The sequence below is a fragment of the Gnatocerus cornutus genome, chromosome 2 (genome assembly GCF_029298725.1).
Source record: "Gnatocerus cornutus isolate USDA-ARS CGAHR chromosome 2, icGnaCorn1.1, whole genome shotgun sequence".
NCBI classification, from domain to species: Eukaryota; Metazoa; Arthropoda; class Insecta; order Coleoptera; family Tenebrionidae; genus Gnatocerus; species Gnatocerus cornutus.
The window spans coordinates 6,782,070-6,795,668 of record NC_142234.1 but is presented as its reverse complement, the minus strand read 5'-3'; the positions used below and the strand labels follow the sequence as shown (position 1 = coordinate 6,795,668).

Here is a 13,599-nt window from a genome sequence, read left to right as displayed (position 1 = left end):
AAGTTGAAAGTGACAATTAGATTTTCATTTGACTAATTTTTTTACAACTATCATAGCCTCCTATTTTAAAAATTATACACATTTATTAAGAAATGCAACTATAAAAAATACTCTAACACATTATCAGAATCGAAACTGGTTTTCAAAAACTGCGTTTAATTTCAAATAGCTTCAGATATGCGCAATAGTTCGAAATGCTGCTGCGCCGGTCTAGCACGTTCAGTGCACTGACAGTCCGAGAGAGATATTGATTGAGGTTATGTTTGAAAATTTCATGATCTCACATGATAACAAAATAAGTTAAGTTTGTGTTAAAATGTCGTTTCAAGAAACGGAAAATGACACCCTTCCGGGTGGCAGAGAACTGCCTTCTACCCTAAGCATGGCAAAATTTGCAGCGTTCCGAAGTCAAGAAATCCAAATCATGAAAAACTCTTTGCTGACTCAATCAGGCAATAAACTTGCCTTTCAAACTTTACCTAAACACATGAGAAGGCGAGCAATGTCTCATAACGTGAAACGGTTACCTCGTCGTTTACGACAAATCCATTTGAACCAAATGAAGAAGTCTGGAATGCCTACAAAATCAAAACGGCCATCAAGGAAGTATCGGCGGCGACCGAGGAATTTACTTGAAGAGTACACTAAGAGAAGTACCAAGAAGTTCAGGTGGCTACAGACCCATATCTGGCATGCGAAAAGATTTCATATGATTGAGAAATGGGGGTACAAATTGCCGAACAGACCATGCGATAAGGCTTTTAGGGCTTGTTACAGAGCCATGTCACAACATTGTCTTTTGCAAGATTTGTCTTATATGAATTGTATAGAATTAGAAGGGGTGAAAGATGTGATTATTAAGAAGTTAAAAGATTTGTCAAGACCAAATGGAGGGTTGAGCATTGGAGCTAAGGCGTTTATCAATGGTAATCGTGAAGGAGAATTTGCACTATATGAATCACAAGAGGCACAAATACCAATTGGTGATGTTAGTTTTCACTGGCAGCCCCATCAGGATGAAGTATCCAAATTGTGGTTGTGGGTACATCCAGCGTTTTATAATACCGTAAAGAATATTTTAACATCCTTTTTTGACTCTTCTCCAAACATTAAACTGAGAGAACTTAGTAATGACCTCAGTAGATTCAGATTGACTGGACCATTATCAAACTCAGTTCTTCAAGATGCTTTTGTTACAATCGATATTAACGGGACTGACTCGTACCTAAACAAATATGTCAACTCCAAAAAAAATCAAATAAAGGATCAGATCGACTACTGGAATCAAATCAAGAATAGTTCAACTTCAAACATTTCCCCTCATTCTATTCTTGCGTTGATAGTTGATGATCCTAGATTTAGTCTCCCTAAAAAAAGGACAAAAAGCGTGCCAGATTGTCTCAGTACCACTTTCTATGACATGCCCGCCACATGCGCCGACAGTCCTCTTTGGGACGAGAAACTTCGATCCCAAGTCGGTTCCAATAAAATTTCTGATGCAGAAATTGCGAAATTACGTGGGCAGTTACTAGTACCTGGATCTGATCTAACTGAAAATAGACCTCACGTTCCCATTATTTTGATACAGAGACCTGGAAACAAGTCGGAGAATATAGGTATGTCTTGAGTTGGTACCATTTATGTGTAACTCATTTTTTCCAGGCTTAGGTGGTGGTTGGGACGTTGTTCTTCCAAGTACATGGGCTAAAACGTTTTGGATTGCGATGGTCATGAGAGGAGCTAGAGCTGGAGGGCTCAGAGAGACAAGCTCAATCCTATTTGAAATGGGACAGTCGCAATTCTTGTCGCCAGACACCCAAGCAGGCTTGGATGAAGATCTGCAAGTTTCAAAGGAACAAGTCCAACAGTATTTCAGGAAACCACCTAATAAAAGGACAAACTATAACAAGTTTAAGATAGTCAGCCCATTTTCGTGTAACTGGAAATTGTTAATGGAAGAGTGGAATAACGGGGGCGGCTTTGGTGAATTTTACGTTCTGAAAGACAAGAAAATGTTACAAGTCATCGAGGTGATGTTCGGACAATGTTATAATCACGACTTATTGTATGTTATAGACTTTTATTAACTCTAAAAGGGCACTTTTACCTGAATATCCACGGAACTGTCTTATCCCAGTCAGACTTGAATGTGTAAAAAGAGGTTGTCCTTCACAGTATGCTATTATTTGTTTACCAAAGTCAAGCGTCGATCTTAAAGAGCCTGGTGTTGAACAGATCTGTGAAGATAAACTTCAAATTGCGCGCAAAGAATTGAGGAAGGCCCACCATACCTTGTTAAAAAAACTAAGAAAAGAACGCAAAACGAAATCAAATGATGTAAGTTAACACAATATTGCTTATCTCTGTATCGACATTTTCTTTTAGGACCCTGAAAAACACCAAGAGATTCTAGCCGATTTCACGCAAAAAATAAGAGCATTGTGGTTACCCCAACCAACAACCATAAGAAATTCTTGCTCTAGACAAGTCATCGGTTTTGTAACAAAAGGAGGCTTCAGTTTTTCACTGGCGAAAAGTTGTGCAACTGGATACATAACCAGTGATTGCCTACCATTTTTGAGAGAATTTAAAAACAAAATTCTAGTTAGGAACACAAATTCGAGGCAGTACAAAGTAGCGAAAATATCTGTGATTTTTTAATAAATAGACAAGTTTGTGGCTATATGTTTATTTACTTACACATGAACCTGAATTCTTTCTATAGTAAAATAGAAACGAGTTGAACTGAATTTCCGATATCTGATAAGGCGGAATCAATTCAACAAAATGGGTTGATCATTGCAAGGACTGCTGTATACTTTTTGTACTCCACGTTAGTTACCACGTACGCACAAACGACAGTTATAACTACAAGACACGTTTAATTTCGATATTTTGTGACCACTAAAGACTGCAGTGAAGTGTGTATTAATTTTGATTTTACCAAAAACTGCATCTTTAGTCAGTACCAAAATATAGAACCTGCAAAAATTGGAGTACAAAATCTACAAAACTTAGTGCAGTAACCTATTTTGCCCTAACTTTCAAGACAGACTTATCTAAAACAACAAACAATTTAACTAAGTACACTAAAATGACATTTTATTTACAACGAATTATTCAATTTTTGATCATCGTAAACGGAATGTTCACTATAGCGTTCAGGAAAATTATATACAATTTTATAGTCCAATTATTGTGATGGAAGAATCTTTTCAATAAAGTGTTTGACGTCTCGCAATTCTTCATCTGAAGAGGTATGCATTAGTCCTTTGTATGATTTGAATTCAGGCTCTTTGAGAAACGTTTTGAGGACAGAAGCCGTCATTTGACCCCATTTGAAAGGAACTACAGGATCACAGTCTCCATGGCATTGTAAAATCTTTAATTAATTCAATTAAAAATATATTTTTTTTGATACCATATACTTACTGGTAATTCTTTTGTAGATTTCATTGCACCAGGGAAACTTTTATGCAAAGGTAACCAACCAGATAAGGAGACGACTCCAGCTAGTTGCTGGGGGAAGACAAGCGCTGAATACAGCGCTAGGGCACCCCCTTGCGAAAAACCCCCCAAAACGATCCTATTGGCGGGGATGCCTTCCTTTATTTCGTTATCTATCATTGAATGAATAGTTTTTGTCGCTTGTTTAATACCTGGAAATGCGACAATTCAGTAAAGAACTAGATTGGAAGTTTAATAATATATTCAATATTCATTAGCAAAGTTAATCGTCGTAATTAAACATTTATTTGCTGTACTTTGAGCGAATTTACCAAGCTAATATTCCAACAAACTAACGTTACATGCACATGTTTCCTTTTCTATGAATAAAAACTTGATCCAAACTAAACAGATGGTGTCATAAAATCAATAATCTACTGGCACAACGTGACTAAACCTGTGCTAATTTTAAGCTGCATTGTTGCGGTCACAATTTAATGATATGCTCCATTCATTATAAAATTTACCTTCTTCATCTTCAGGCCCTGAGGCATCAAGTGTCCTCAAATCAAACCAACTGGGCATTCGGAAACCTGCATTTAAAGTCACAGGCATCGTGGGGGCTGTCGGACATATGACTTTAACATAAGGGGACCTCAGTGCACCCATAGCACTAGCCCATCCTTGACTATAGAAAATTTTAATTTGCAATCTAAAAAAGAACATACTGACTTACCCCGTGTCGCCTAATCCGTGCAAAAATATGAGCTAAAATTACTTTTGGTTTAGATTTTGAATATTATTTGCAAATTTACTAACCGTAGCTGTGTGTTTGGCCGTTGCGGCAATAACAATCGGAGCTGCCATTATTTTCTAATTTACTAACAACAATGTAAGATTGTCTTTTGATCACCTCAATCCTTGGAATTTCTTGAAATTTAGTACTCAATGGTTTTAGTGAAAATCTGTAACAGTGCGAAGCCAGAGAACTTTCAATCCGGCGGATAACACTTATTGCTTGACTTGACAGTTGAGGTTGACGTTTGATAGAAAGAGATAACTTTACTGGAGTTGTAAGGCGCAAACTCGGGAATGCTGCAAAGATCGTGTGCAAAGACAGTGGCGGCGATATCAAATGGTAAAAACATTTATTTTTTTTGTAGTGGTAAAATAAACCTGTAATACAACCAACTCTTCTTATTATATTGTAGTCCAATTTTTGAAGACTTTTTATTAAAAATCCACCAACACTGTACTCTTCATCTACTGCACAAACTCCAAGACGCGTCTTGGTAATTTTCTAGTGATTAAACAAATGTCAAATCAGTAACATTTTCGATATACCTACATACATAGGTACATAGGTATACCCAGTTTTCGTATTTTACTTTGTTGGATTGTAAATCAATAGTTTGATAATGAGAAGGCTTAGCCTGGCTGACTAGGAAGGTCGTTATGTGTAATGTAATGCAATTGTCAATTAGACAACTTATTTCTGTTTATCACCAGGAAATCACTCTAGAGTTGTAAGTTGTAATCTGAAGGTAGGTGTTGTATCTTATGTGCAACACACTGAATAATAATTTGGAACATGCAAAACAAAAATCATCGTAGTTTTTGACAAAGAATTTATTTTTAAAATTGAATGCGAAAATTGTGAAACACCTTAGTATTTAGACGATGAATTGCAAAAGTCTAAATAAAAGTTAATTTCTTACAAAAAAATATAGTATAGAAGAAGTAAGACAAAGAAAGGAGAGAGTTTTTTTGAAAAACGCAACCAATGAAAAAGCAGACTATTGTTCTCGATACTTACCTACGATTTTCTTTTTTGAAGACTATACTTTTCTAATTCCAAAGATTAGAAAATCACAAAAAAATTGCAAAAACTTTATTTTGTGGCTCAATTGTGAAGAAATCACACATAACATTGTAACCATTAAAACTTATTACATGTCTGAAAACGCTCGCACTTCTTTTTAATGGGAAATTCTCCGTCAAAATTTGAGATAATTTTTGTATGGCACATTTAGGCATCTCTTCAATCCCTTGAAAAATGTTTTCTTCTATTGCACATAGATTTGTGGCCAACATAAAGTACCTGGAATTTAAAACTTAAAACATTGTGCGATTCAAAAATATTCTCAGATTTATATGGAAAAATTCTCATTACCAAAGAAAGCGAACGTATATGTAGTAAGAAGCAAAAATAAATAAAAGTAATTCATACAAATAATTTATTTTTAGTGGCGCACAAACGGTATTATTAAGTACAGACAGATTATTTGTAGTATAGATACAACATTTACGTATTAAACACATCTATCTTGACTATTTTTAAAAAACAAACAACAAATAAATATTTACATGTTAAGTTTATCTTTTTTTATAGATTAAATAGAGTAATTGTTGTAATTATTAATAAGTTTAAATTAAAAAATGGAACGCGCTCTGAGGCTTTGAGGTATACATTTTTCTCTCTTAAGATGTCTCACTTTTGTCTTATTCTTTTGATAAGTGTATTGCATATGATTTTTGATTGTTGGGAATTATTTAAAATAAATTGTCATTGTTACCTTTCAGGCTAAATACCATTAGGAGGAACTTGAAAAGGCCAATATCATTGATGTGTGAAGTTTTATTGATTTTTTTGATAGATATTACCACACGACATAAACAATTTAAAAAGAGTATATAATTTAAAATTAAAATTAAAAAAAAAGCGGCAAATTTTATACACTTAACCCTGTACATGCTTTTATGAGGTAAAATTTTATTTTATTGTATTCGCTTTACAATTTAAATTTTTATGGTGTTCTTTGTTATTAGCTTTGTTTTATTTATTAGGTGCAATAGAATTTAATTTACTGATATTGAGCTTATTTCCACAAGTAAGCAAGTCACGATATCTTTTATGGATTTACTAACATTATTTATGTTGGCAAACAAATAGCTAATACACTTTATTTTTACTATTAAATTTGTTATTATCTTACAATTATTATAACTAATTGTAAGTAAATAATTTGTACATAACAAGTTTTAAGGTTTTATAGCACCTTATGAAAAGAGGCACTTCAATATTATTCTAGTACTCCTAATTAAGGAAAATATATAATATGGTGTATTTAATAACGTTTTTTTGATAACAAGTTTTTGATATAAAAATATAATATTTTTGTACGTCAAAGTAAACTTGAAGTACAGTGAACCGAATAAATAAAATTTCTTCAAAATTAGCAACTTTTTGTATTAATTTTAGTAAGCGATTCGTTTTGCAAAAATTCATTTTGCACTTTTTCACTAACTTCTTTACCTACATCACGCATATCTTCATTGATAGATTCTAATATATTATCTGTAGATACATTTTCTTTATCGTCGTTTAGATCCATTGATGAGCTAAAGGATTTCTGTTCTACGATGGCATCAGCAGCAGCTTCCCAACATGTTGGTGGAGGCCTAAAATTAAAATGAGATAATTTTGTGGCACCAATTATTATTAACAGAATTTACAAAGTGATGTTGTTGAAAGAAGAATGTCGGCGACAATGGATGATGACGAATGGCATGTGAAAAATATTACCATGTAAACAACCATCACTCTAATAAATTACAAAATGAAATATTAATTAGTAGGTACATATTGGAATTTATATTAAACTCATTTTTATTTATACCTACCTCACTTTTATAAATACTGATGGACCTATATGAAGTATGGAAATGGTGTATGAATTTTATGTTTGAAGATGTATTTGATAATTGCACACTGCAATTATTATTTCAAGGCATTGGATAAACCAACCAAAACTACCTAAAATGTCTAAAATCTAAATTTTAAGTTTGTGGTACTACGTTTTGGCAAAAATGGTTTGTACTTATCATAAATTGTAACTAGGTCTATTTTAATCTATTAGTGCAACTAGTAAAAGTATTTTTATTTTATTGCCAAAAGAATGACTTAAATTGAGTAATTATTGTTATTTTCTAGACAATAAAATTACAACGTGATAAAATTTATAGCTGTTGTGTTCTAAAGTGAACTAAACATATTTGACCCTTTGAAAGTGGTGTTTGAACTTTCCCAACAGAATCGTAAAGCAGTTCTTGAAATCTGATTAAATCTCAAGCAAGGCAATGACCAGGGTCAGTAAAAGAATGCCCAAATTTATGTGGCGCCAATTTCCATGCAAATGTAAAATTTTAGTTTAAATATCTGTAGAAAATCATTATCAGTCACGAAATCTACAGAAGCGGTAATAATGCGAAGCAAGGAAAATTTCTACGAATATGCAAATTCTGTTCTACTTTCTTAACAAATTGCTACTTACGTAGTTTTTTATGTATCGAATTTTCATAATAAAAACTCAATTTCTACCACCTGTCTCTTTGGTATTTATGCTTAATGAAACAATTCGAGTCTATTTTTAAACCACTACAATGAAGCTTAGAAATAACCTAACCGGAAACTGGAATAATAAAAAATAATCTTTAAGTATATAATGTTTATTCCTTAAATTGTATGTAGTTTAAAATAGAAAACTTTTAATGTTAACTCTTCCTATTTACAATCTCGTGCAAACATTCTTTTAGAATTTTTACACGTTTCTCTTAACACTCACATCAGACCACTTACTCCTCCTTCTGCGGCTCCTTGACTGGTGATGCTGCAGGGGTTGATAATTTTGCTACAATTTCTTCAGTTTTTTTCTCAACGTTATTCACACTGTCTCCTAACACATCTTGATGTTCCATGTCTTCTATATGTAAAGCGTCTTCAATTTTTTCTTGCATTTCATGCGCTTTGTCTTCCATGGCCTCTTTGGTTTCTTCTGCTTTGTCAAATGCTTCCGATGCTTTCGTTGATATCATTTCTTTCGCATTTTCTGCTTCGGACGCTAAGACGGTTTCTGCTTCTGAAACGGCCTCGTTGGCTGAATCTGATACTGCATTTAGGGCGTCTTCTGCTTCCTCTTCCATGTTATTTACAGTTTCTTTAACGTCAGAAGCTGTGGAATTGACATTGTTGGTAACTTGACCCATCACTGAACCTATGCTGTTTTCGGCGGTAGTGAAGGCTGATTTCATGGCGCCTTTCACATTGTCCATTTCTGTTGTGATTTTATCCCCGACATCTGAAAAAATATTGTAGTAAAGTAATAAGAATAACATATTTTTTTAGGGCCCACGCATAACGACTGGCGTCAAAACAGTGTACTTTTCCTTATTTGATTTTTTATGTTCGATCAGATACAGTATGGCGTGCTCACGCAAATTTAACAGTCTCCAATACTGCTACACGCGATTGCCTTCAAGCCGTCAAGGGGAAACAATAAAGAAAAACTCGACATTTTAAGTCAACGACACTCGACCTTTACTATTTTCTGGAATCTAAAAAAACATAAAAACCCATGCTTAAAATAAATCTTATCAAGCACAGAAATGCATAGATTTTTTTAGTATCTGCAAAGGTAAACTTTTTTACACCGTGTCCACTTACGAACTGATTTTATCAAATTTTGTGGAATTTAATTTTCGTGAAATTAATCACTGTCAAGAATTCGGAGTGAGGTCACTTTTCGGCTAAAATTACTTTGATACCATTAAAATTTGATGGAATGCATGAAACAGGAAGTGGTTTTTTTTTTGAAAAATAATGTTGGATTTTGTCTGTTATTGTTAAATTCCAATATTGTTCTACGGGTTTTGTTATCTAGCTCGTCTAGAGTCACGCTCTATTCATTATAATTATTATTATCGTTATTGCGTTCGCATGGATCGAACTGAAAAAATCAAAATCATTTGTTGACCTTCTACTTATATTAGATAAGAAAATTGGACTTTATTCCAAATTTTAGAAGTTAGATGATAAAGAATATGGAGTGATTTTTAGAAAAAAAACACGTTTTGTTAACACTGCAAGGATTCCTAAAATTTTTATTTTAATGCCCACAAAATCTCGCATTTCTAAATGATTTCACTAATCAGAATAGAAGATCATAGATGAAAATAGTGCAGCAACTATTAAAAAGTTGTTGGTTGTTTTTTTATGTTTTAAATAAATTTGAAGACATTTTCGTATCAATCTAAATAATTTTTGCTTCAGATAAAATGTTCATTAAATTAGTGATACTTTTATCCGTTAGTGCTACCAGATTGTCCAGAAAAACAGTTCAAGTGAATATGCAAAAAAAAGTCTACTTTTTAGTGACATTCACTTTCCCTTTTGGGCTAACTTTCGAACTGATTGGCAAGTATGTATTTGTGTTTAGTAGTCACTAGAACCCACTGTGTTTACCAAATATTCTGAATTTCATTCAATGGTTTCCACTATCTAATTTTGTTGGTCTATATGTCAGACTAAGTGTAATTTTCTGGGTTAGGTTAGCATTAACGTAAAATTTTAAAACTTATTTTGTGCCTAGAAATAACTATTTTGTAAAATAAGTGGCCTGGTGCATTCGCTATTTTTTTATTTTTCTTTTGTTTGCCATGTTTTTGTAGTTTGTATTATTTTTTTCTGACATAATTAAAGATAAATTTGAATTGGTATCTCTAAATTCCCGGAACAACACAAAGGTGCACTGTTAAACAATCCTACAACGATGCTAAAAAAATGGATTTTAACTTTAATAGCCATGGAGAGCCACTTTTGAAAATCCAGTAAAATGAAATCATAAGATGATGCGATCTACATACAGAAAGTGTTTTTGGTCAAAGGTCAATTTTTGTGACGCTTATTTTGCCTATAATCTGATAATAAAGGCAATGTTTATTTATTATTCTCTGTCTTTTATCTAATCTAATGCGAATTTGCACATTCTCGATTTTCTTAGACTTAAGAGACTGGCAGAATTCTACTTCAAAATTAAATTATGTATTTACAAGTAATTTTGTGTAAATGAAATACTATTTGCTACAATTGCTTGCGATGAGGACACTATCTTTTCAGACCGTTACTAAAAATTCTATACTATCGTGACCACCAAGAGAGTAGCAATCAATAAACACCATATCAGTACATAATTCAGTAAAGCCATTTCATCCAGGTCCCATTAAATAAACATTTCTTTTTACATACAACTTGTAGATTCGTGTATCTAGTTTTTTGAACTGCAACTTTTGGAGTAATCGAAGAGTCAAATCTTGGTCTAGTATTGTTTTTCTGTGGTTTGTCTTAATCAGTTATCTTTTCGGTTCTGTAATTTACCAGAAGCTTAACTAACACATCAATAATAAATTCTACTAAATTTTAAGCAAAACTGTACATACACACGGAAAAATACGATTACGATATCGTCGGCTAATAATGAAAATGCTTAACAATAAACTTCCACTTATTTGTTGACCATATCATTGACATTATCACCTGTGCGTATCAGATGTATGTGTTCATTTATCAAATTAATTGTAAAGATTTCTTTAACCAAAATACACGTAATCAAATATCTATTACTTTGTTGATTGCCGGACTTTTTAAATTTATAACATCTTGTAAGAGGTTAGAAATCAGTTTTTAATTAACAACAAATGTTTTATTACCAGATTGTAATTTAGTAATCAAAGATTTTATTTCATCAAATTTATATGCGAATACATAATCAGTTTCAGGATCGATTTTCATTAACCTCGGCAGCCCACCAATTGACCAACACATTCAAGGAGAATAAAAAAACGAGAATGAGTAGTTTTAACAATTTTAACAAATAAATATTGCAAACAACAGAAGGATCAATTTGACGAACAAATACCTATCTCTATGCAATAAATAAATCGTCAAATCGCCATTAGCTTATAATAAGCTTTCTTTTTTTATTGTTAAATAATTCCTAAAAAAAGTTGATGGATTGGGAAACCTTTAAACATTACCTTATGTTAAATAAACCGCATCGTCCTGTAAAACAGAATTTAGAAAATTAACCCGGCGCATCCACCAATTCTGACTACTTAAAATGTTCTTTAAAAGAACTTTTTATTTGTATAATTATAAGATCTTTTTATAACATGTTATAAGCCACAATTTGTTTTAAGAGTAGACCCCGAGGCCATGAACGAGAGAGACAGAAGCAACAGTCATGTCTAAGTGCAGTTCATTCTAACTAGTCAACAGTGTCATTTTTAATTTTTGACAGGTAGTAAAGCGTTAAGTAAAATAGCTTGTTTTAAAGATGGTTACACTTTTTTCATTAATAAAAATGATTCCACAATGGCTACTTAACATGAAAACTGTAGTCATTTAAATTGTTTTCACTATAATATTTATATGAACCTAACGACGATAGAATTGTCACCGCCTATTCAAAAAAATATATTTCTCACACTATGTAAAAAATAAAGTATACATTTGTTTAAATAGTAAATCAATATAAAATTGCCTTATGTGTTTATCGTTCTTGGTAGTTTAAATGTCACATTAATATAAAAAACAAAAATTTATTGTAATAGCTGTTTCATGTGTTAGAACATTTTGCCTGTCCAGTGACCATTCAAACAATTCTGAGAACATACCATGTTCCATATAGTTTTGTTAGAAGTTTTAGGTACACAATTGGGTCAGAAATAGTTCAGTTTGTCACAAAGAATACAAGTCTTATAAATATTCGATTTAAGTAAGTACTTCTAACTATTTTTCATTTATTTAAGATTCTCTACTTAAATATGTTTTTACAACTGACGACATGTGTTGACAACTCAAGAAATTATTGTCTACTGAAGGGACTAAAAAATGAGCTTTTAGTAGTTGGATTCGTTAAAATAAATTATGTGCCTACATATTTAATAACGAAAGTACGTGTTTGTTAAGTGGATATTGATTTTAATAATGTGCCATATACTTGTACCTACTTCTATAATAAAATTTATCTAACTGCAGGTGATTTATTTTCTCCTTTAGAATGCATAAACATGAAATCTGAAAATTCTTTACTTGTTTCGCCATTTATTACATTAGTTCAAGGCTAAAGACAAGGTTACACAATTCAAGTTTTTTAAACTTTTGAGCAATCAAGGATAATTATTATTTGTTTGTATACACGACTGATTAATGACTGAAGTAAGGTATTTTTAGACCGTTAAGGTTTTGAAAATAGCATCTACAATTTGTAATTTAAATGAACAACACCATGTACTTGAATAGAGTCATAATTATAGATTTAAATGAATTCTCAAACTGTACAACAACATGCAAAAAGGCTATTCAAGTATCGGAAGGCTGAGAAAATAAATCAATTATTCCAGGTTTTAGCTGTTCTAGCCAAACTTGTTGATGCTTACACGTATACATTAGAGAAGGTTGTTGATTTAAATCAGCTATTTTGGCGCCTCTGCGTCGACAAAATGATTTCACTTATTTCTTTGTGTTTCCCACAATGAAATCACATATTGCTGTCTTTTTCATTCTTATAATAAAATCATTCACAAACAATCCACCTCAACACAAACTAGGCACATTTATAATTAATAATTTTTCATTGATTGAACAGTCTACGTCTACGTGTATATTTATAGAGAGAAAATAATAAAACGATTCTCATTTAAATCTTAAAATAATCGCTTTTTACTCACCATGTAAAGTTTTTTCTCCTTTATTCACCACATCACCAGCTTGATCTTTAGCAGTATCCACAAGATTTTTACCACTTTCCATAAGTGGACTGCTACTAGCACACCCCATTTTACTACTGTCTGTAACGAACGTGCCGGTAAAACTGACCATCGGTCATTGCGTCCAGAACCTTTACCATGGACTTCAGTGGAAACACCCACGCACACAAGCATTTAAACTGTATCGAACGGAATAGTTACTCGATGGTAGACTGTAGAAAGTGAAGAGTTTAGACGTAATGTCTTTATTTTATTTATTAGTTATTATTACAGATACTAAATCGATAAACGTATAAAATGGGCTCGATTACTATAAGATGTAGGTCAGAAATCTTAGTTTAAGTCTCGGTACAACAATACTCTTTTTGCTCGTAAAAAATGCATGAATTTTCATGGAAGCAAATTTATTAATCCATCGATAGAGTAAACCATGACCTGATATTACTTTTAAGAATTCAGGTAGGTTTTTACAATTTCATTACTTATAAATCTGGTGGCGGCGCCGGGTCAGACTGAAAACATTTTTAGTAAAAAACGATTAATTGT

General features: G+C 32.5%; 3 protein-coding genes across 4 annotated transcripts; 1 reads left to right on the top strand and 2 right to left on the bottom strand.

The window, feature by feature from the left end:
* Positions 1 to 175: 175 nt before the first annotated feature.
* On the top strand, positions 176 to 2,681 carry Pop1 (POP1 ribonuclease P/MRP subunit). Its single transcript, XM_088030029.1, has 4 exons — positions 176 to 1,616; positions 1,663 to 2,030; positions 2,077 to 2,337; positions 2,386 to 2,681. The coding sequence occupies exons 1-4, from the start codon at positions 317 to 319 to the stop codon at positions 2,659 to 2,661; spliced, it is 2,205 nt and encodes a 734-aa protein (XP_087886155.1). The 5' UTR covers positions 176 to 316; the 3' UTR covers positions 2,662 to 2,681.
* On the bottom strand, positions 2,674 to 4,514 carry Apt1 (Acyl-protein thioesterase 1). Its single transcript, XM_088030030.1, has 5 exons — positions 4,267 to 4,514; positions 4,184 to 4,215; positions 3,975 to 4,135; positions 3,433 to 3,659; positions 2,674 to 3,382 (listed from the first exon to the last, which is right to left on the bottom strand). Exons 1-5 carry the CDS (start codon positions 4,312 to 4,314, stop codon positions 3,194 to 3,196), a joined length of 657 nt encoding a protein of 218 aa, XP_087886156.1. The 5' UTR covers positions 4,315 to 4,514; the 3' UTR covers positions 2,674 to 3,193.
* Positions 4,515 to 6,677: 2,163 nt separating this feature from the next.
* Positions 6,678 to 13,230, bottom strand: LOC148178377 (uncharacterized). 2 transcript variants are annotated; one of them, XM_088050803.1, is made up of 3 exons: positions 13,015 to 13,230; positions 8,087 to 8,585; positions 6,678 to 6,909 (listed from the first exon to the last, which is right to left on the bottom strand). In XM_088050803.1, exons 1-3 carry the CDS (start codon positions 13,163 to 13,165, stop codon positions 6,684 to 6,686), a joined length of 876 nt encoding a protein of 291 aa, XP_087906929.1. In that variant the 5' UTR covers positions 13,166 to 13,230; the 3' UTR covers positions 6,678 to 6,683. The 2 variants fall into 2 exon arrangements, with proteins under 2 accessions (XP_087906929.1, XP_087906931.1); XM_088050805.1 differs by having other exon boundaries at positions 6,823 to 6,909; positions 8,073 to 8,585.
* Between the last annotated feature and the right edge of the window lie 369 nt (positions 13,231 to 13,599).

What these genes read in the sequence shown, in the direction of transcription:
- Pop1 (XM_088030029.1), top strand. Translation starts at nt 317, where the DNA reads ATGTCGTTTCAAGAAACGGAAAATGACACCCTTCCGGGTGGCAGAGAA. An exon ending in AAACAAGTCGGAGAATATAG is followed by an intron (nt 1,617 to 1,662) that starts GTATGTCTTGAG and finishes CATTTTTTCCAG; the next exon opens with GCTTAGGTGGTGGTTGGGAC. An exon ending in GCAAAACGAAATCAAATGAT is followed by an intron (nt 2,338 to 2,385) that starts GTAAGTTAACAC and finishes ATTTTCTTTTAG; the next exon opens with GACCCTGAAAAACACCAAGA.
- LOC148178377 (XM_088050803.1), bottom strand. Translation starts at nt 13,165, where the DNA reads ATGGTCAGTTTTACCGGCACGTTCGTTACAGACAGTAGTAAAATGGGG. An exon ending in AGGAGAAAAAACTTTACATG is followed by an intron (nt 8,586 to 13,014) that starts GTGAGTAAAAAG and finishes ATATTTTTTCAG; the next exon opens with ATGTCGGGGATAAAATCACA. An exon ending in AAGGAGCCGCAGAAGGAGGA is followed by an intron (nt 6,910 to 8,086) that starts GTAAGTGGTCTG and finishes TTTTAATTTTAG; the next exon opens with GCCTCCACCAACATGTTGGG.
- Apt1 (XM_088030030.1), bottom strand. Translation starts at nt 4,314, where the DNA reads ATGGCAGCTCCGATTGTTATTGCCGCAACGGCCAAACACACAGCTACG. An exon ending in CGGCCAAACACACAGCTACG is followed by an intron (nt 4,216 to 4,266) that starts GTTAGTAAATTT and finishes AAGTAATTTTAG; the next exon opens with CTCATATTTTTGCACGGATT. An exon ending in AGGGCCTGAAGATGAAGAAG is followed by an intron (nt 3,660 to 3,974) that starts GTAAATTTTATA and finishes TCGCATTTCCAG; the next exon opens with GTATTAAACAAGCGACAAAA.